The 18,007-nt window shown below is 37.9% G+C and overlaps 3 protein-coding genes across 4 annotated transcripts; 2 read left to right on the top strand and 1 right to left on the bottom strand.

Moving 5' to 3' along the window:
• Window positions 1-426: 426 nt before the first annotated feature.
• Window positions 427-5,383, top strand: st6galnac4 (ST6 (alpha-N-acetyl-neuraminyl-2,3-beta-galactosyl-1,3)-N-acetylgalactosaminide alpha-2,6-sialyltransferase 4). Its single transcript, XM_062434122.1, has 5 exons — window positions 427-773; window positions 858-1,004; window positions 1,708-2,117; window positions 2,807-2,914; window positions 3,028-5,383. Exons 1-5 carry the CDS (start codon window positions 762-764, stop codon window positions 3,212-3,214), a joined length of 864 nt encoding a protein of 287 aa, XP_062290106.1. The 5' UTR covers window positions 427-761; the 3' UTR covers window positions 3,215-5,383.
• Window positions 5,384-7,030: 1,647 nt separating this feature from the next.
• Window positions 7,031-11,524, top strand: st6galnac6 (ST6 (alpha-N-acetyl-neuraminyl-2,3-beta-galactosyl-1,3)-N-acetylgalactosaminide alpha-2,6-sialyltransferase 6). 2 transcript variants are annotated; one of them, XM_062434036.1, is made up of 6 exons: window positions 7,031-7,059; window positions 7,504-7,563; window positions 8,985-9,176; window positions 9,722-10,134; window positions 10,239-10,346; window positions 10,470-11,524. In XM_062434036.1, the coding sequence occupies exons 2-6, from the start codon at window positions 7,540-7,542 to the stop codon at window positions 10,654-10,656; spliced, it is 924 nt and encodes a 307-aa protein (XP_062290020.1). In that variant the 5' UTR covers window positions 7,031-7,059; window positions 7,504-7,539; the 3' UTR covers window positions 10,657-11,524. The 2 variants fall into 2 exon arrangements, with proteins under 2 accessions (XP_062290020.1, XP_062290021.1); XM_062434037.1 differs by having other exon boundaries at window positions 10,474-10,615.
• Window positions 11,525-11,631: 107 nt separating this feature from the next.
• spout1 (SPOUT domain containing methyltransferase 1) lies at window positions 11,632-17,772 on the bottom strand. The gene is made up of 12 exons (XM_062434035.1): window positions 17,673-17,772; window positions 17,550-17,589; window positions 15,190-15,303; window positions 14,948-15,107; window positions 14,758-14,847; window positions 14,620-14,669; window positions 13,973-14,103; window positions 13,816-13,888; window positions 13,625-13,723; window positions 13,391-13,493; window positions 13,148-13,295; window positions 11,632-13,018 (listed from the first exon to the last, which is right to left on the bottom strand). The coding sequence occupies exons 1-12, from the start codon at window positions 17,718-17,720 to the stop codon at window positions 12,941-12,943; spliced, it is 1,134 nt and encodes a 377-aa protein (XP_062290019.1). The 5' UTR covers window positions 17,721-17,772; the 3' UTR covers window positions 11,632-12,940.
• Between the last annotated feature and the right edge of the window lie 235 nt (window positions 17,773-18,007).

Genomic DNA, 18,007 nt, shown 5'->3' with positions numbered 1-18,007 from the left:
TGTTCCCATTATCTCATTGGAAATAGGTGCATTTCAAAAATAATAATAATAATAATAATAATAATAATAATAATAATAATAATAATAACAACAACACTACATTTTATTTGCAACGCACTTTACATTTGAAGCAAATCTCAAAGTGCTACAAGGTAAAAGCATCAATATAAAAGACAGATAAAAAGAAAAAAACCTAACATAAAACATCATCAAAATAAGAGCAGAAAAGCAGCAACCAGCAAGGTTAATTATTATCATTGCCCAGGTCACAGAAGTATAAAGGGAATAGTATTGACTTAAAGTAACTCTTTTTTACCCAGGAAAACACACAACAATGTTTTAGTCAATTAATTATATGTTTAGAAGCTTTTGTTGTGAAAAGTCGTGCCGGAAACGTTGTTCTATCTCTGGTAACATCGCGAGATTTCAGGTCACTACGGTATCAACAAATCTGGTAAAACAAGTTAGCGGCACAGATTTATAGATTAAAAGTCCTTAAATTCATACTGTTACAGCCTGTTAAACTAGATATATGAGCTGTAGTCGGTCTGCGGCTGAAAGATAAAGTCACACTGTAAAGAAAAAAGGATGCTGGATTTAGAAACATCGATCACAACAACAACCGATTAAAGATCTGCATAATGAAGCGATCATGACTGGACCCTGACTGCAACCTCTCTGCGTCTCTCGAGTTAACAAGGCTGGGAAAATGAGTGCTGTCGGGCTCTGTGGTGAATCAAGGCTTTCCCAAAGGCTTTGATATGAAGTCTCAGGTAGGACTAAAGTTCCTGGTGTTTAATACAGTGTTAAATGTGAACTACTATATTATCCCTTTTTGTCTCTGCCGGTCCATGCAGATGTCCCGCTGGCTCTGTCTGCTCAGTGTGAGTCTGCCACTGCTCTTCTGGTTTGGACATGTGATCAGACGGGACGGTCCTCCACCTGTGGGACCAAGCACCGGGCTCAGCGGGTACATGAGGATCACCCCAGGTGGGATGGACCAGGTGAGTCCAAGATACAGCTGTCCCCCCTCCAGACATGCTTTAAAGGACAGGATCACAGTTTTTACAAGTCTGCCTTAACCCTTACATAGTTGTTCAGGGTCAAATTTGACCCAATTTTACATTTGAGAGCTGTAAAAACACCATATACACATTTATTTTAATCAGACTTGGCTGATGTGACCCCCGAATATACAAAAAAGGAAATCAAATGCATCATTTTTAAATGTTGGTGCAGCTGATACAGATTCTTGTAAAAGGCTAATTTGACTTGTGTTTATTAAACAAAATAAAAAATTGCCATTCAAACATGTACTTTTCATAATCTATAAAATGTCCCACTGGACCATAATATAATGATTGTCAATGCCTTTTTCCCTCCATAAATAAATAGTATACACTCTTCATTAAGGATTAATCAAATATTTAGTAATAACTGATGGTGAATTTATGAAAGCGATTTGATGTAGAGATAGATTATGAGTCAGAATATGAACAGGATGTGAGGGTTAAAACAACAGTCAGGTGCCCATATGGCCTACCCCGCTTTATCATCTGTTTTTCCTCCATCATTTTCAAAATCAACATCATGCTGTATTGAAGAAGACTTGGCAATTGAGACCATAAACTGATTAGGAAACGGTTTACTAAATCAAGTGCAACAATGCATAAACCACAACAACTATCTAATCATCTCTCTCTGCAGTTCCTGGACAAGCGCTGCAACCAGTGTGCCTTGGTCTCCAGCTCAGGTCAGATGCTTGGAGCTGGTGTTGGAGAAGAGATAGACAACATCGGATGTGTGATCCGGATGAACAACGCACCCACACTGAGGTTTGAGGGAGACGTAGGGACCCGCACAAGTATTCGTGTTGTGTCGCACACCAGTGTTCCCCTGTTGGTAAAAAACGAGCGCTACTATTTCCAGCAATCGGCAGACACCACATATGTGGTCTGGGGTCCTGAAAGGAACATGAGGCAGGACGGGAAAGGCCGCATTTTTAATACACTACTGAAAGTAACGATGAAGTATCCCAACGTCCGAATCTACGCTGTGACCAGAGAGAAGATTCAGTATTGTGACAGCGTGTTTCAGAATGAAACTGGAAAGAACAGGTACAGTATTTTGATTAATAATGATATAATGTATTTATGGCTCTTGTCAGTTTAAAGGGGATATATCATGCTCACTTGCAAAAACTCCATATTTAACTTAATTCGGGCCTTTTATGCAGCCTCTGTCTGAAAAAGGCCCTTTGAGCTCTTGTCTCTTTAGACTGCCTCCCAGTGAGCCCACTTTGTTCTGATTGGCCAGCTCCAGAGGCTATGTAAACAAATGTATTAGTACAATTTCACTTTTCTCATTCTTTACTCGAAATGGAAACTTCTCAAGTGCATCCGTACACATTTGAGCTAGAATGCAATCTGAAATATGCGAATGGACAGTGAGGAACAACCTGTGGAACAAAAGATACAGAAAGGACAGCTGTTTGTGTGCCTATGTGACTGATCTGACATTAGTTTGATAGAGAATTAGAGGTAAAATTACAAACTGAGCATTCACAGCATAATAAAGCCCTGACTTTTGACTCAGCAGCAGCATTTTTACATACGTTCACCTCAAGTATTGGAACTTTAACCATATTTAACATAAACATTTGACATCATAACAGTATATATATTTGACAGAAAATTACACAAAGCATGATATGTCCCCTTTAAGTGTTTTGATTTTGGCTGTCTCAGAGTCTGAGGAGTTTAAAATACCTTTTTTCAAGAACAGATTTTGTGTGTGTCTCACTCAGAATGAAAACAGGGGCGTTTCTCAGCACCGGATTCTTCGCAATGATTCTGGCTATAGATATGTGTAACAGCATCCACGTTTATGGGATGATCGATGATAACTACTGCAGGTGAGAGATTCGACATAATGACCTGAACTTGTAATTTACACTACCGTCAGTTTAAAATGATTTAGCATCATAAGTGATCTTCACGTTCTTCTGTTATTTTCTCCTCCGGGCAGTCGAGCCAATCACAGTATTGTTCCTTACCATTACTACGAGAAGAACAGAATTGATGAATGCAAGATGTACAAGGTCCATGAGCACACACAACGCGGGGGGCACCGATTCATCACTGAAAAGGCCATTTATGCCAGATGGGCAACACGCCACAAGATGGAGTTTAAACATCCCTCATGGAACTTTTAACGATGGAAATCCAAAAGCTGTCCTTTGACTCTTCAGGTGGTATTCAATTTTGCTGGCTTTTGATCACCACTGCTGAAAATTTTAGTGTTAGCCGAGAACTTTATCAAGTACTTCAATTTGTTACTGGAGCTTTTATATGGAGTATGACTTTTTTACCAGCTCAGCAGTTTTTAGAAAGAAGAAATAAAGAAGCCACATTTGATGTTGACTCTTTGTGGGTCAAATTATCTGCAATAAAAAGTATTACATTTGTTTTGTATGCTTAAGATGCCATAAGTATTTAACTGGTGGTAAAGTACTGCTGTCAGTATTACTGAATATGTGTTTAGCCATGTATCAGTCACTAAAGTAGACTCTAAAACCAATGTATACCAAAGCTTACAATTTTAAATGTATTTTTAAATGTGCCTTTACTTTATGCCACCAGTGTAATTTAAAGCTGCTGTGAGACAGGAAGTGTATTCATATTCCTGTTTTCCTCTCCGTTAGTTGGTCAGTGTGTTATCTACAGCTGCAGCGATTAGTCAATTAATTAATTAGTCAGTTGTCAAAAAATTATTCGCCAACTATTTTGATAATGGATTAATCATTTCTTGTTTTATTTCTCATGAAAAAATGTCCAAACTCTTTAATTCCAACTTCTCAAATGTGAATATTTTCTGAAAAAATCAACAGATAAATTGTTGAAAAGCGTTAGTTGCAGCCCCTTAATTTTGCTTCAGAACTTGCCTTGAAGTGAAGACAAGTTCAGAGCTTAAAAGCATACTTTACAGGATTTGTCAGTTGCTGTTTGTAAGCACAACATTTAAAGTTGGTAGCTGGGAGCTACACACCCACGGCCAAAGATTTGATCCCCATTAATGTCTGGAACACTGCAAAATAATAAGAAATACAGGCAGAGGGCAGTAGAGGGCTGTAGACGCATACACTGCCCCACACTTTTAAAGAGTCATAAGTAAGGATTTTTGACTTTTGTATGAGTCTATACATTTTATTTTTTTTTAAGGAAAAAGCTGTATAGAATGACTTTAACTGTCATTTTGCATTTTAAAAAAGCAAAACTGTTATTGATTTCAAGAGAGTATTTTCATTTTATTCATTTTTCCCTCGTTTATTTTTGTGGCTACTCGATGCTGTGGCTGTGGGCCTTACCTCATGCTCATACAACAGATCAACAACAAATGAATATGCTGGTTCAAGCAGATTCAGGTTGATATTTAATACACTAACTGCGATATTGAAGCTTTAAGATGATTCTTTGCCCTTACTGCAACCACTGCAACCAGTTACAGTGTTAAAATGCTTGAAGTATTAGTAAGCTGTTTCTTTTAATCTAAACATACGCAAATTTTAAAAGTGAGCCAAGTGCCATTTAACACTTACAGTGATCGTGATGGTTGTGTTACATGTGGAGGCGTCAGTGGTCAACCACCATGACATACATTATTTATGTGTACGTTTTTTAAAGTAAATCAACCACAGGGCAAACACTATTAAAATATAACCGCAGAGGTTTACTGTGAACGTCTTTGGCCAACAAACAGAAGTATTAAACATGATGAAAATGATAAGAGAATACCAACAAATCCTACAGATATCTGTGGTTTGTGTGTGTTATCTGTGTTGGAGGGAAGTTGAGACTGAATACAGACTTCTTGGAGGCCTGATTAGACATTTGTAATTTGTGCAGCTGCACCACTGTGTGGCTTCTTAAAGCCTCAGATGGAAAAGAAATCTGCAGAAAGTTGTGTGCAAAGGTCTGAGTGTTACACTGAATGTAATCAGATGAATACCATAAACACAAACTGAATTATTTGTTTTTAGATATTTACTTTAAAATTGTTTACCCATTATAATTGTGCTGCCTGTTTACAATGAAACCTATAGTGCTGCCTTTTTTTAGTTGCATAATGATTATTTTGTGACTAATTCCAAAGACTGTAATAGTATTTGCACTACTGAGCAAACTGCTGTGTCAAAGTATTTTACTGTAATGTACATTTCAGTTTTGAACTGACTGTTTGATTTAAAGTGTGTTATTAATTAGTTTTTGGCAAACGTAAGTAGTCTAATTATGTAATGTGCAAGATAAGAACTTGAATGTAAACTTGACCACTGGCCACTGCTAATATGAGGTGGATTTCAACATGAATAAACCTGTCAAATATAGTGTGTCTTTGTGTGTGTGTGTGTGTGTGTGTGTGTGTGTGTGTGAGTGAGAGAGAGAGAGAGCTTGAATGGATTGTCTCTGGTCCTTTTGAGTATAATCGAGTCTAATGCAGTTAAAAATGTGTAGTCTTAATACTACATACACTTTTTTCTCTAAGTGAGAAAGTGACTGCAATTCAATTATCTAAAAGAATTAGTACATTAATACATTTCCTAAACTACTAAAATAATATAAAATAAACATGAATAAATACACTCTAAACGAAGCACAGTGCTCTATTACTTTATTCACAAATCACTGTTTGGTGCAGCTGTTAACAACCATTACGGAGAACAGCTGCTTCTGCTCCTGCCCTCCACTGCACCGCCTCATCTGCCCTCCTCTTCACACGCGGACATCGCCACTGCAGATCTCAGTGAAATAAACATGTACAAATAACTGCAACAACAAATTGAAGGTGTCATTGAAATAATACACATGGCTCATGGCAGAGAACTAAAGCTTAACTTAACAGAGCAACAGGAAAACCGCATTAAAAGAAGAAGAGAGAAACCACAAGCTGAAACTAGTCAACAAGCACATGGCCAGCAAACGCTGCTATATGACATGTGGTCTCTAGTGAAGTTTTACAGCTAAATAATTGCAAATTGATGTCATAAAGTCAATCCATACTCAATGGAGCAATTAAAAATACATCTGTTAATCAAAGACAAGCTACATCTTTACTACTACTACTACTACTACTACTGCAGAAAATCTTTGATATGGCTTGTTCCATTTTGGGTGGCCTCATATGGCACCTACATCTGGAGAACGAGCAAAGCATGCTACTCCATCAAGAAAGTATCAGTGAAATGGCTGGTGACATTTTGCTGCTCTCATACCACGCAGATAGCCACTCGTTTCTGCTGCTCATATATTTGAATAAAACAGATAAGATAGATTACCTTTGGAAAACTAAGCAGGACTGCTGATGCAGCTTTGACAATTAGCAAAAAAAAAATCACTAGACTCATAGACGTCTGAAATGTGACCCCAGCTATACTACACACTGTAAGATCAAAAAGTCAAAATCCTAAAAGGTTTGAAACCACTGGTGTAAAATTGATCAATGTGTTGTATTTTAAAAGCTTGTTATATTACCCATTGTGTCAAATCTTCATCTGAAAAGTAACTAAAGCTGTCAAATAAATAAAGTAGAAAGTACAAGTACTTCAGAAGTTGTATTCATCATTATACTTCAGTAAATTGTGTCAATGTTGATTTTTTTTTGGGTGTGGGACCACTTCATTAGATGTAGTGGAATAGAAAGTGCAATATTTCCCTTTAAAAAATATATCAGCATAAATGGAAATACTCAAGTTTAAGTACAAGTACTTCAAATATTGTACTTGAGTAAATGTACTCTCAATCATTATACTTTAGTAAAAGGGTGTGGGGCTTCATTAGATGTAGTGGAGTAAAAAGTATTTCCCTATGAAAACAAATTTGTAGCATAAATGGAAATATGTATAAGTACTGAAAGACCTCGGGGGGGGGGGGGGGGGGGGGGGGGGGCTGTTTCATGCAAGTCTCGTGGCTGTGTGCTGCAGTGAGTGACGTAGGATGACGTCAGCAGTGGTGCAGGAAGATGGGGGACGGCAGAGATGATAGAGACCTCAGACACCATGAGACGGTAAACAGCGTTATCTCTGCTCTCTATTTCTGACTCTTTGACATGTCAGGATAGTTTCTATTTGTATCACATTAGTAGAGAAGAAAAGGATTATGTCGTTTTGTTTTAAAAAGGAGGAAAAAAATCTCGTATAACGGCACATCAACAACGGAGGGCTGCTTAAGGTGGTATTTTTCATGTCAGGATAGTGTAATTATTACATTTTATTGCCTGTTATGTTGGTAAATATGAGATAAAATACAGCTATCCCGCTCTTACCATATTTGGTTATCGGTTAAACCTGTAAATATGTGTAAATAATTAACGTTACTGACGTTTATTACTGCTTGTTTACATTATTTTTTAAACTAAACATGACTACAGCTAAGAAAATATTTGGCATCACTTGAAAAAAAGAAAAAGAAGTGACATAAATGTGCATTGATGTTTCTGTTTTTCTGTCAGATATGATGATAGACGATCACAGCCTGATCTGACAGCATGGGGCTCAAACTCTCTGGCAAGGTGAGACAGATCAGGCGACACGAGGAGGGTGTGGCACCTACACCTACCTTGTACTTCATCATTATCATCATCATCATTATCATTATCATCGTCACTAGTATGATTAGTTTAAAGAGTATTATTACATGCATGCAAGTGATTATTAGTGGTGGAAGAGGAAATCAGATCTTTCACTTAAAGGATGGGTTCACCAAATATTTCAAAATCCACACAGTTATTTTGTGCAAGAATGCATTTAAACGTTTATCTAAAGCTTATACGAGGCTTCAGCAGTCTGTGTTAGTCATGTCAAGTGGATATTTGCCACAATTACAGTATTTTTTAGCATTAAATTCCCTCTTTGTGTTTCCTCGGACAGTGTTTCACTGTTGCGCTGCGGTGGAAGTATAGTAACAACAAAAGGGATTTCAGCACTAAAAAGGCTGTAATGTTGAAACATGTCTACTTGATTTGACTCATTTGGAAGACTGTAGCTTCATATTGATTTCAGATAAACTTTTAAATACATGTTTGCATAAGAGGAGTGTGGATTTTGGCCCCTATCACTTAAATTGTAGGTGCATTATGGTCAGTATGAACAGGATGAATGATTAAAGCAATAAAAACATGTTTCAATGTTCATTGGGGTATGTAACAATTTTTTTAAAGACAGATTATCCTTATATAATATTAACTTATCCTTTAACTAGTACTTTAATACAAGTAAAAGTCAAATATTTAAGTTCCTATTTTAATCCTTACTTTAACACTGATGGATCAATGTGTAATTAGCATTTGGACCCCATGACTGTTAATTTATTATGTATGATATTATTCGATTTTTATTACTCATGCATTAAAGTGTAAGCAGTATTTTACAGCTTTGGTTGAAGTGGAGCTATATATAGCTGCAACTACTGATTATTTTCATGATTGATTTGTCTGTTGGTTATGTTCACAGTTAATAGATGAATAGTGAGGAATGAGCCAAGACAAACATCTTTAAATTGCCTATTTTGTCCCACTAATAGTTCAAACCTCAAAATTATTCCGTTTACTTTAATTTAATACCAAGAAAAGCGGAAAATCCTTACATAGGAGAAGCTGGAGCCATAATGTGTTTGCATTTTTCATGAACAATGAGTTAGTTAGGATTAATCACTTACGAAAATAACTTGTCTAATTGTTTCAGCTCTAATTTTACACACTGTCGGGCTGTTTAATCTATAACGTCACATTTTATGAGCTCTATGTAAGTTTTGTGTGAGCTAAATTTGAAAAGTCACTTAAGATGTTGAATAAATGTGGTGCAGCAGGAATATAATGTGGCTGTAATGACTCAGGGGATACTTGTCTGACGTACAAGTATCTCAAATATGTAGTTTTTTTCTCCTTGAGTTTGTGCACTTTATTAAATCCCACCACTCTTGTTTAAATTGCAGGGGCAGCAGAGCCACCGGATGGTGATCTTCGTAGCCCTCCTTGTCCTGATGACACTCCTCATCCTGTACGGCTCCAACAACAGCAACGACACCACCTACGCTCCCTTCCATGTGGCTACAAGTCATCTCAAGACCACAGATTTGAAGAAATGGGCTGGGAAAGATGGTTATGTGCCCGTTTACGGGAACAAGGTACTCAACAGTTTGGACTCAAATACAGAAATGTTTCAAGTGAAGCACTGCTTTTTTGTTTTGTGTTGTTTCTTGGTGGCCTGGGTTGGGGGGAAATGATGAAACGTGGACTGTGTTGCTTATAGTATCCACAATCTGATGAAATTGAAAACAATATATTTGCTGCAATACTTGTTGAGATATTTCAGTTTGGAGAGGAAGTGGAGCAACTGACCCACATCGCCATCCTCAGAGCAGAGCGGCACCGTCAGTGTGGCTGAAAATAAATGATTACAACTTAAGATGTACCAATACTCATTTTAATGAAAGTTTGATGCTGAAACCAGATAAACACTATTCACCAAGCACAATTTTAACTGTTAGCTCAATGATTTAATATAGTTTTGTAAACATTAAGTCAAAATTCACCTCTTAGGATTCGGAAATGAATACACAATTAGGGAAGATTTGATGATTGACTTTATTTCCACCCCACTATTAATTTTGCAAAGTATTGGTATTTTTTAAATTTTAATATAATTTTCATGTTGTGTTTTTTTCCCCAGAATATGAGTTTGCGCTGCCATAACTGTGCGCTGGTGACAAGCTCCAGCCACGTCCTGGGTAGTCAAGCAGGAGAAGAGATCGACCATACGGAGTGTGTGATCCGTATGAATGACGCCCCGACTTTGGGTTATGAGACTGACGTGGGCAACCGGACCTCTCTGAGGGTCGTAGCTCACTCCAGTGTGTTCAGGGTGGTGCGGAGGCCGAACGAGTTCCTGCGGCACACAGACAGCAACCCCATGATCATCTTCTGGGGACCGCCGAATAAGATTGGGAAGGACGCCAAAGGAACCTTGTACAGATTGATCCAGAGAGTCAGCATGACCTACAGCAACGTGTCTTGTTTCAGCGTCACGCCGGGCAAGATGCGCAGATTTGACAGTCTGTTTCACAGGGAGACGGGACGAGATAGGTGAGTATTTAGTATTTAGGGAGCTGGTGCAATGTTAATCTCATCTAATTGTTGACAATCACAAACTCTGGTTTATTATTTGTGTTGTTTTTTTATCTGCTCAGACAAAAGTCTCACTCGTGGTTGAGCACAGGCTGGTTCACCATGGTCATAGCCATCGAGATATGTGATAATATCAAAGTATATGGGATGGTTCCGCCCAGTCACTGTGGGTGAGTATATTGATCACACTAATAAACCAATGTAGGCTCTTAAAAACCAAAATCAACCACACTTTTAGATCATCTGGCTGCCAAACCAATAAACTAATAATATTAAATTCATTTGTTTTCTAGGAAGAAACCCGTAACCAAGAAGATGCCGTATCACTACTACAAACCCAGAGGGACTGACGAATGTGTAACATACCTACAGAATGAGAGCGGCCGAAGAGGGAACCACCATCGCTTTATTACTGAGAAACAGGTGTTTTCACGCTGGGCAAAGCAGTACAACATCACCTTCACTCATCCCAACTGGTGAAAAGACGTTTATGACAACCACAGAAGAGATTTTCCCCGCACTCACAAAAGCCTGAATGAGCGCTACTTGGCTGGATTTTATTACAACTTCCCTGAATGAGCCTTCGACTAACCACATGATGAATGACAGCCATTGTGAGGAATCGCCAAGACGATATAAAAAAAAGAAAAGAAGAAGCAGTATTTGGAAAAATCTATTATCGGACCAAATGACTGAGATATCTGAGAATGTGTTCTGTTGCAGAAGAAGAAGAAGAGTGCAGAATCTGAATTTTGGGAGGTTTCTGAAATACTCTGCTTCGAAATGCGGCAGCCGTCTGATGAGTTTTTTTTGTAAATAGAGAAGAAAGATAATTTTTACACGTTTATTATATTTTTGTTATTACATATTGAAAAATGCACTTGTGTTTCCCATGTTGAGGTGGGATTATATCAGCAAGCTCCTCTAATCAGATGTGACTATATGGCCAACAACCGTTTTTTTCATGACGTAAACTAAGCCGAAAACTTCAGTGTATAATGTCTGAATACAAGACTAAAACTATTTAACAGTTTGAAACAGCAAAATTATGATTTAAACCAGGAAATATCTGAACAAACAATGAGGGAACATGACTCACAGTCTCACTGAGAATTCAATGCCAGCATGTGGTAGTTTTTTTTTAATACTTGGTGCTACAGACACGTTTAAGAAAAACAAAGGATCAAAATCCAGCTGAAGTGAACAAATATCACCATAAATAATTAATTACCACGAGGATGAGGCCCTTTACTACCTTCAGTTTGAGGGATTTTATCTTTTTTTCGATTGAATTGTGACATAAACAATTGCAATTTATTCTTGTTTATAATAATTGGACACGTTCAGATTTCAGACATCATGTAGAACCAGATGCATTGAAGAGATGCAGACATTTCCCAGGATAAACATCTCCTTTAATTATAAGTTATTAAGTGTGTGTGTCACACAAGTTGATGTCCCCTCAATTTGAAGTTGGTACATAAACATAAAACTGTCGCCTCATGAAACCTTTTTACCTCAGTGGCATTCCAGCGCATGCAGCTTGAGTTCAATTGCATTATGGTCGTGTTACGTGTCAGTGTGTCGCTCTTATGACTGCACAATTCAGTTACAAGTCAAACTGAAACTTTATTGAAGAAAACACGGAGCGGAGGAGGGTGTAGTTACTTCCAACGATGTCACCTTTTGCAAGTATTAATCAGCAGATATTTTATCACACTGCCCGCAATGTGCTTGATTAATATGAGCTGTGTGATTTACTTACTTTAAGTAAGTTTGTTATCTACTTACTTACTGAAAAACAATGGTCAATAATGAACGGGATGAATATACGAGCCGCACTGACTGTGATTAAACTGCCTGCAAAATTTATTAACATGCTCAGTTTCTGACATTTTGTCAACCCCGTTTATAACAAGGGTAAATTAATTATTTTAAACACCTGCCAGAATAACACAGCACTACTAATTACAATCACAATAACTGTAAAGTTGAATCAACACTTCTATAAAACAGTTTTAACATTAACTTATTATAACCTTCATAAAGGTACGTTTTAGTGTGGGAGCTAAGCTAAGCATACTGCGTTTAAATTAATCAATCCACCTGGATGAAAACTGCAGGTCTCATTTACAACCGGCATAAAAATAGTCTTCTCTTGAGAAGGGTCAAATAAATGCTAATATGCGAGGTGGATGCATGCAGCATGCATTGCTACTGGAATGTGATGTATCCACAGGACAGTCTGAGAACTGTAACAGGCTTGAACAAAAAAAAAAAATCGTATAATTTTCAGCAGATGGAACTTTTTTCTCTTACTGCAGACACACAGTTGAGCTCATTCAGAAATCTGAAGCTCGACTCTGGTATTTATTGATGAACATTTAACTCACAAATGTTCTGTGCCATCTGTTTGTCCATGTTATGCTAGTCTCAACAATGCTTTTCGTTTATGGAAAAGCAAATGATATGCTTTGAAAAACAAACAAAAAAACCCAATACAAGTCAGTTCAAGCCTGTGGATAGTATATGTATTTATATATGTACAATTTCTTGAAAGACATACAGAATGAAGACATAAAAAAATAACTAAGACAAATCTGACGGGTATCTAGCATTGACTGCACAATGCACTGATGGGTGTGATGAGATATTTATGGAAAATATTATTGGGAAATAGTAAATGAACAACTTTGCAGTTCACACACCAGTTAAACAATTCGACCAGCATGTCTTTATTTATTTTCCTCTATTATTTATTCTTTCATGAACCATTGGAAACATCTGAAAAAGCAGCTGTGATCTTCTGTCTCAGCCCTGACATGGAAATTAAGATGGCTTCCTGTTGTAAAAAGAATGGGGGAAAAAAACACAATATAACATCAATACATTGCAGAATAGATATTATATGGTGCAAAGTGTGAATTTATCTTGACTCAGATTGCTTAGTTCAACTAATCTCTGCACTTACCTCTGTGCGAATGGTCCTGCTGCCCTGACCGGGGCACGTGTTGAGGTACAGGTCGAATAAAACACTGGGGTCAGTCACATCCAGGTTTTGGTCGGTGTCTACACTGGCCTCCAATCCCTGAAGACCTCCAAAAACGACCAAAAGATGCCTGGAAAGTTTAAAAAGGAGTTTAAATGAATAAAGCAGAATGACATAATATCATAAGTATAAAACCGCACTCTCCGTTACTCGCTCTGAACCTACTTGAATGGCGACAGTGTTGTTTGGTCCATGTGGTTGCCTCTCTCTGATGTGCCAATAGTCAGATCGTATCCTTCTTTATATGGACTTTCTGTGAAAACTGCACCTGCATCCAACAGCAATAAAGATAAAAGTGGTCAAGACGGGGACTCTTTCACTGCATTTCATTCTTTTTATCATTCAAGAAACTGCAACAGTTATTTTGAAGCATATTTTTTGAGTGTTTGAGAAACCTACTGAGACAAGATGCCAAGCGGACACTGTAACCCCAGTAGAGACCTCCTTCAGTCCTGGGTACATGAGGAGCCACCACTGTCCCTTTAAACATTCTGCTCTCTGAGGACAGACAGACATCATTGCTTATATGCTGAAAACAACAAATGGTAAAATAAACACCGCAAAGGTCACAGTCTGATTCATAAGATTACCTTGGTTCTGCGTCTTATTGAGCTGCACTGTGACTCTCAGTCCAGACTGCAGCTGTTTATCAATCCGAACATCCTGGGAGGAGCAGACAGACACAGATGTAGTCTATATTCACCGTCTACATCAAATGATGACCTAAGAAGATATTAAGATTATTACCTTTCTCATTCCACAGTTGACTAATGAACCTTTCCCTTGTTTTGTCGGCCTGTCGAGGACGATTCCTTCTCTGTACTCCGATTCCTCATCTATCCTCATGTGGTGAGGACTGTCCAAAGGGTTCAGCAATCCTGGTAAAACAAAGAAAATGAGTGTCTTTTTGCTTTCATTTATAAAGCTTGTTTATACGTTACAATGTAATCTCTACCTAGATTTGGTATTCAAATTATGACACCCTCTCTATTTGCATATGGATTCAGAACAGAAATAAGACTCCTCAGTTAGAGAAAACAAGTTGCTTTTGTAACAATAATGCTCGAAAACATTACAACTGCTGTGAGTCTACCAAATACAAGCCCATAATATGTTATGAAGATACCATGAAGCAAGCTGAATTTATACACATTTTCTAACAAAAGGAAGCAAAGATAAGGGTACAATTTACAGTACTGGGTACAATGGCTAGAGAAGACTACAGTAAATGCTTCCAGGAATGGGAGCAGTGCTGAGATGCATCTCAAGCAGAGTACTTTGAAGGGGCTCAAGGAGGTACTACTGAAATATTTATAATGACAGTTTTTTTTTTTTTTTTTGGGGGGGGGGGGTTCTCCATATATGTAAAGTAAATGTAGATAATTTCAAACTACCTGCATACTGCAAGTCTTGATGCTTTGGGAAAAACCACTTGCGCAGATACCTGGTGGAGAGGACAAGCTTTAATCATAGTCAGATGAAAACAGGCTGAAAGTGGTGATCTAATCGGGTTATATTATGGTCCTACTTACTGTGGACATTCAAGGTACTGAAGTATTCTGGCAAGCTGAATACAAGCATGTCCTTTCTTCCCAACACCTTTAAATTCTCCTTCAACGCTCCTGTAGGACGAAGCCAAAAATCAACATCTTTTCTATGAGTGTTCTTATAGTTTGATGCTGAAAAAAATACATTTGGGAGTGTATTGATAGGTTTACTTACTTGACATCTTCCCCTTGTTCATCAAACACAATGATCTCATCCACACAGAACACCACACAGGCCCGAGCGATCTGTCCTGCTAAGTATGTACGAAGCTCAGTCGACTGAGCGTTATCCAGCACAGAACCAGGCAGGGCCACACTCACCGTGTACGGCCTACCTAAAATGACACAGATCGCAAGTTACATCACTCGATTCACAGCTGATTGATCTAAAAGCGATCCATGAAATGACAAACTTACCTTTTTTGCTCTGGCTTTGTTCAAGTTTTGCTCTCTCTGCCGCCTCTTGCTGTTTCTGCTTCTCCAGCTGTTTGATCAGCTTGTCCTCCTTCCTTTGCTTGTTAGCCTCTTTTACTGTTTTTAAGGAAGAATCAGTGACACCAGTAAGAGAATTAGATCAACAGAAAGGCTGGCGGTGTACATGAATGAGCAGCAACCTGTTTCCTAATCTGAATAAGGATGGTAGTCGGCTGGCTACGTGGGCAGGAAACAGAGTTGCAATTAAGGAAACAAGTTGAAAATGAAGTTGAAGTCTAGATAATTTTTGCATCTAGACGTTTTTTCTGAGAGGCACAAATTGATGGTTGAAGGGAGTGGTTATAAAACCTTATTTTAAAGCATTTCCAGAGGCTTAGAGAGGTGACGGCCTCCAGCACAGGAACAAAATCTTAGGTCAGTGAGTCTTACATGTTGAGTTAAGAGATTTAACCTCTTGCTTCAGATTTTTTTGCATAAAAAGCTGGAAAAGGACAGTTATTTTCTCCACTGCTGTTCACTGATATTTTTAGATTGAATAAATTAGCAAGATTTATGTTTCTGCAAACCAAATCACGGAATAAGAAATGACAGGTAACCCCTCACTCCCCTCCAAATATCATGAAAAGCAGAGGAATGCGGGGTGCATTGTGGGTCATTGATGCTCCCTGTAGTACCATTGAATCCATACAGGAGTCCACAATAGGACCAATACATTGCACACTAGCAACTGCTTCATTTCAATTCCCAGGATTTGGGGACTTCTAAGGAATTTCACTTCCCCCCCAATTGTGCACACAAAGAGATGACTGTTGGGAGCTGAACTGAGCTGAGAAACACAACAGCATTTAACGTGAAAAGAGACTTCTTGGAAATTAGAGTAGAAGCAAACAAGTTGAAGGCAAAATTAGCACGTTTATTTATGTTCAACTCCAACTGTGAGTGCTAATTTTTATGAGGAGGAAATCACATGTTTTGACAATCGAGCAGATGCATCTTTCAACGTTCCATTAGTTTAAACAATGTAGTGGAGTTTTAATTACTGCTACCCAACTAGTCTCTCTCCCTGTGAGTAGTATTTTCAGACAGGCGTCTGAGCCTCATGGCCAAACAGGGAGGACGCAATGACTCCCATGACACCAGAGAGGCCAGGACCTCCAGAGTGAACTGGCACATCTCATCATTAGTCAGCAGTGTGAATGAGACTTAGCCTAGATCAGTAACAGACGGGAGTTTGTGTTTGTGACTTTGGGTTATATATTATTATAAAATTCACCTTTTAAATATTTACAAACGAGAGTAAAGCTGCAATTATGGATTGATTAGCTGATTAATAAGGAAATATGTTGATAATTTAACAATGAGATGTATTTAAAGAAAGAAATACTAAAATATTCTCATTGCAGCTTCTTAAATGTGAGTATTTTCTGGATTTTCTTGTCTTCAAACTGAATATTTTTGAGTTGTGGACTCTTGCTTAGGAAAAAACAAGATATTTTAGGTTGCAGCCTGAGCTTTGGGAAACAGATCAGGTATTTGTTTTTACCATTTTTCATAGTCCAAATGACTAATCCATCAAACTAGAAAATAATCAACAGATTAACTGAAGATGACAAGGACCATTAGCTGCAGCCCTAAACGAGAGCAGGGGAATGATAAACACACCTCTTTAAAAAAACACATATAGCTGTTCCAAAATCAAACTATTAGACTGGGACAGTAAAACAAAATAGATCACAAACCTATAAAACACAAATAAATAAATAAATATGATTATGAATACAAACACTGACAGAACTATTAAAATAAAGTGTTACAAGTTCTCTAGAGGACCAGAAGTTTTTTTGTAAATTGCTGAGGGGTGCATGCAAGTTTACCACATCAATTTAATGGGCAGATTGTTAGTTATACTTAATTTATGACTGTGATATTTTTCTAGTAGACAAATAAGTTTTATACAGTCATCAATCATAGAGCCACTGGAATTAATAGAAACCATAAATAATTGTAATTTGTATAGTTATTTGAGCTATTTAAAGCTATTCTAAAAGTATACATGGATTTGTTGCTGTAAAACTGGCTGGACTTGACTATTTAAATCCCACTAATTGGCAAATAAGTCCAACTTTGACACTTGGTATGAGCTGCAGTGATAAACGTGACATGAAGTTGGGTCAATTTGCAAATGATAAGAAATCCTACATTCATCATCAATCATGTCCAGTATACAATATCCATGAGCAACGACGCTTTAAAACACCTAAATGTTGTTTTTTTAATCAAAATAGAGCCTCCTGTAACCTGTAATACTGTGAGCTGCTAGCTGAGGTTAGCTGTTTACTCACTCTCTGCTTTCCTTTTCTTCCAGTCCAGCCTCTCCTCGGGCTGTAGAAGAAAGAAACAGGTTAGAGATCATATAACGTTACAGAAAGGTGTCATTTTATTGTAAAAAAAACGAGGAACAGTACCTGAGAGGACACAGTTTTAGGCCTTTTTAAAGCAACGTCGGTAGACATGTTTTACACTCACCAACACGTGAAGTGTATTTACGGATGGGACACATTTTTCCACCCGCTTTCTGCGAAGATTCGCCCTACTCTGCCTCTGATTGGCTGATACTAGTGGTTAGCTTTAGGCATGATGTGTGAGATGATTGGCTTAGGGAACTTAAGAACGTCAAGGTCAGAGCCAATCAGACGGCGACTGGGGCGGGTCATCGCAGAATGCGGGTAGGAACAAAAAAAGTAACGCTGCCAAATTGAACTCTCGCGATATTTTAAACACCACACCAGACTCTATACCT

This window comes from Scomber scombrus, chromosome 15 (genome assembly GCF_963691925.1).
Source record: "Scomber scombrus chromosome 15, fScoSco1.1, whole genome shotgun sequence".
In the NCBI taxonomy this organism is placed as follows: Eukaryota; Metazoa; Chordata; class Actinopteri; order Scombriformes; family Scombridae; genus Scomber; species Scomber scombrus.
The sequence above is the reverse complement of the archived record's forward strand: the minus strand, read 5'-3'. Positions and strand labels throughout refer to the sequence as shown.

Bases quoted from the DNA above. Each gene is read 5' to 3' on its own strand.
- st6galnac4 (XM_062434122.1), top strand. The intron at 1,005-1,707 runs GTGAGTCCAAGA...CTCTCTCTGCAG, and splicing joins CCCCAGGTGGGATGGACCAG to TTCCTGGACAAGCGCTGCAA. The intron at 2,915-3,027 runs GTGAGAGATTCG...TCCTCCGGGCAG, and splicing joins ATCGATGATAACTACTGCAG to TCGAGCCAATCACAGTATTG.
- spout1 (XM_062434035.1), bottom strand. From the start codon at position 17,720: ATGTCTACCGACGTTGCTTTAAAAAGGCCTAAAACTGTGTCCTCTCAG. The intron at 15,304-17,549 runs GTGAGTAAACAG...CCTTAAAAACAG, and splicing joins GAAGAAAAGGAAAGCAGAGA to TAAAAGAGGCTAACAAGCAA. The intron at 13,889-13,972 runs GTAATAATCTTA...TGCTCCTCCCAG, and splicing joins TCAACTGTGGAATGAGAAAG to GATGTTCGGATTGATAAACA.
- st6galnac6 (XM_062434036.1), top strand. From the start codon at position 7,540: ATGGGGCTCAAACTCTCTGGCAAG. The intron at 7,564-8,984 runs GTGAGACAGATC...TTTAAATTGCAG, and splicing joins GGCTCAAACTCTCTGGCAAG to GGGCAGCAGAGCCACCGGAT. The intron at 10,347-10,469 runs GTGAGTATATTG...TTTGTTTTCTAG, and splicing joins GTTCCGCCCAGTCACTGTGG to GAAGAAACCCGTAACCAAGA.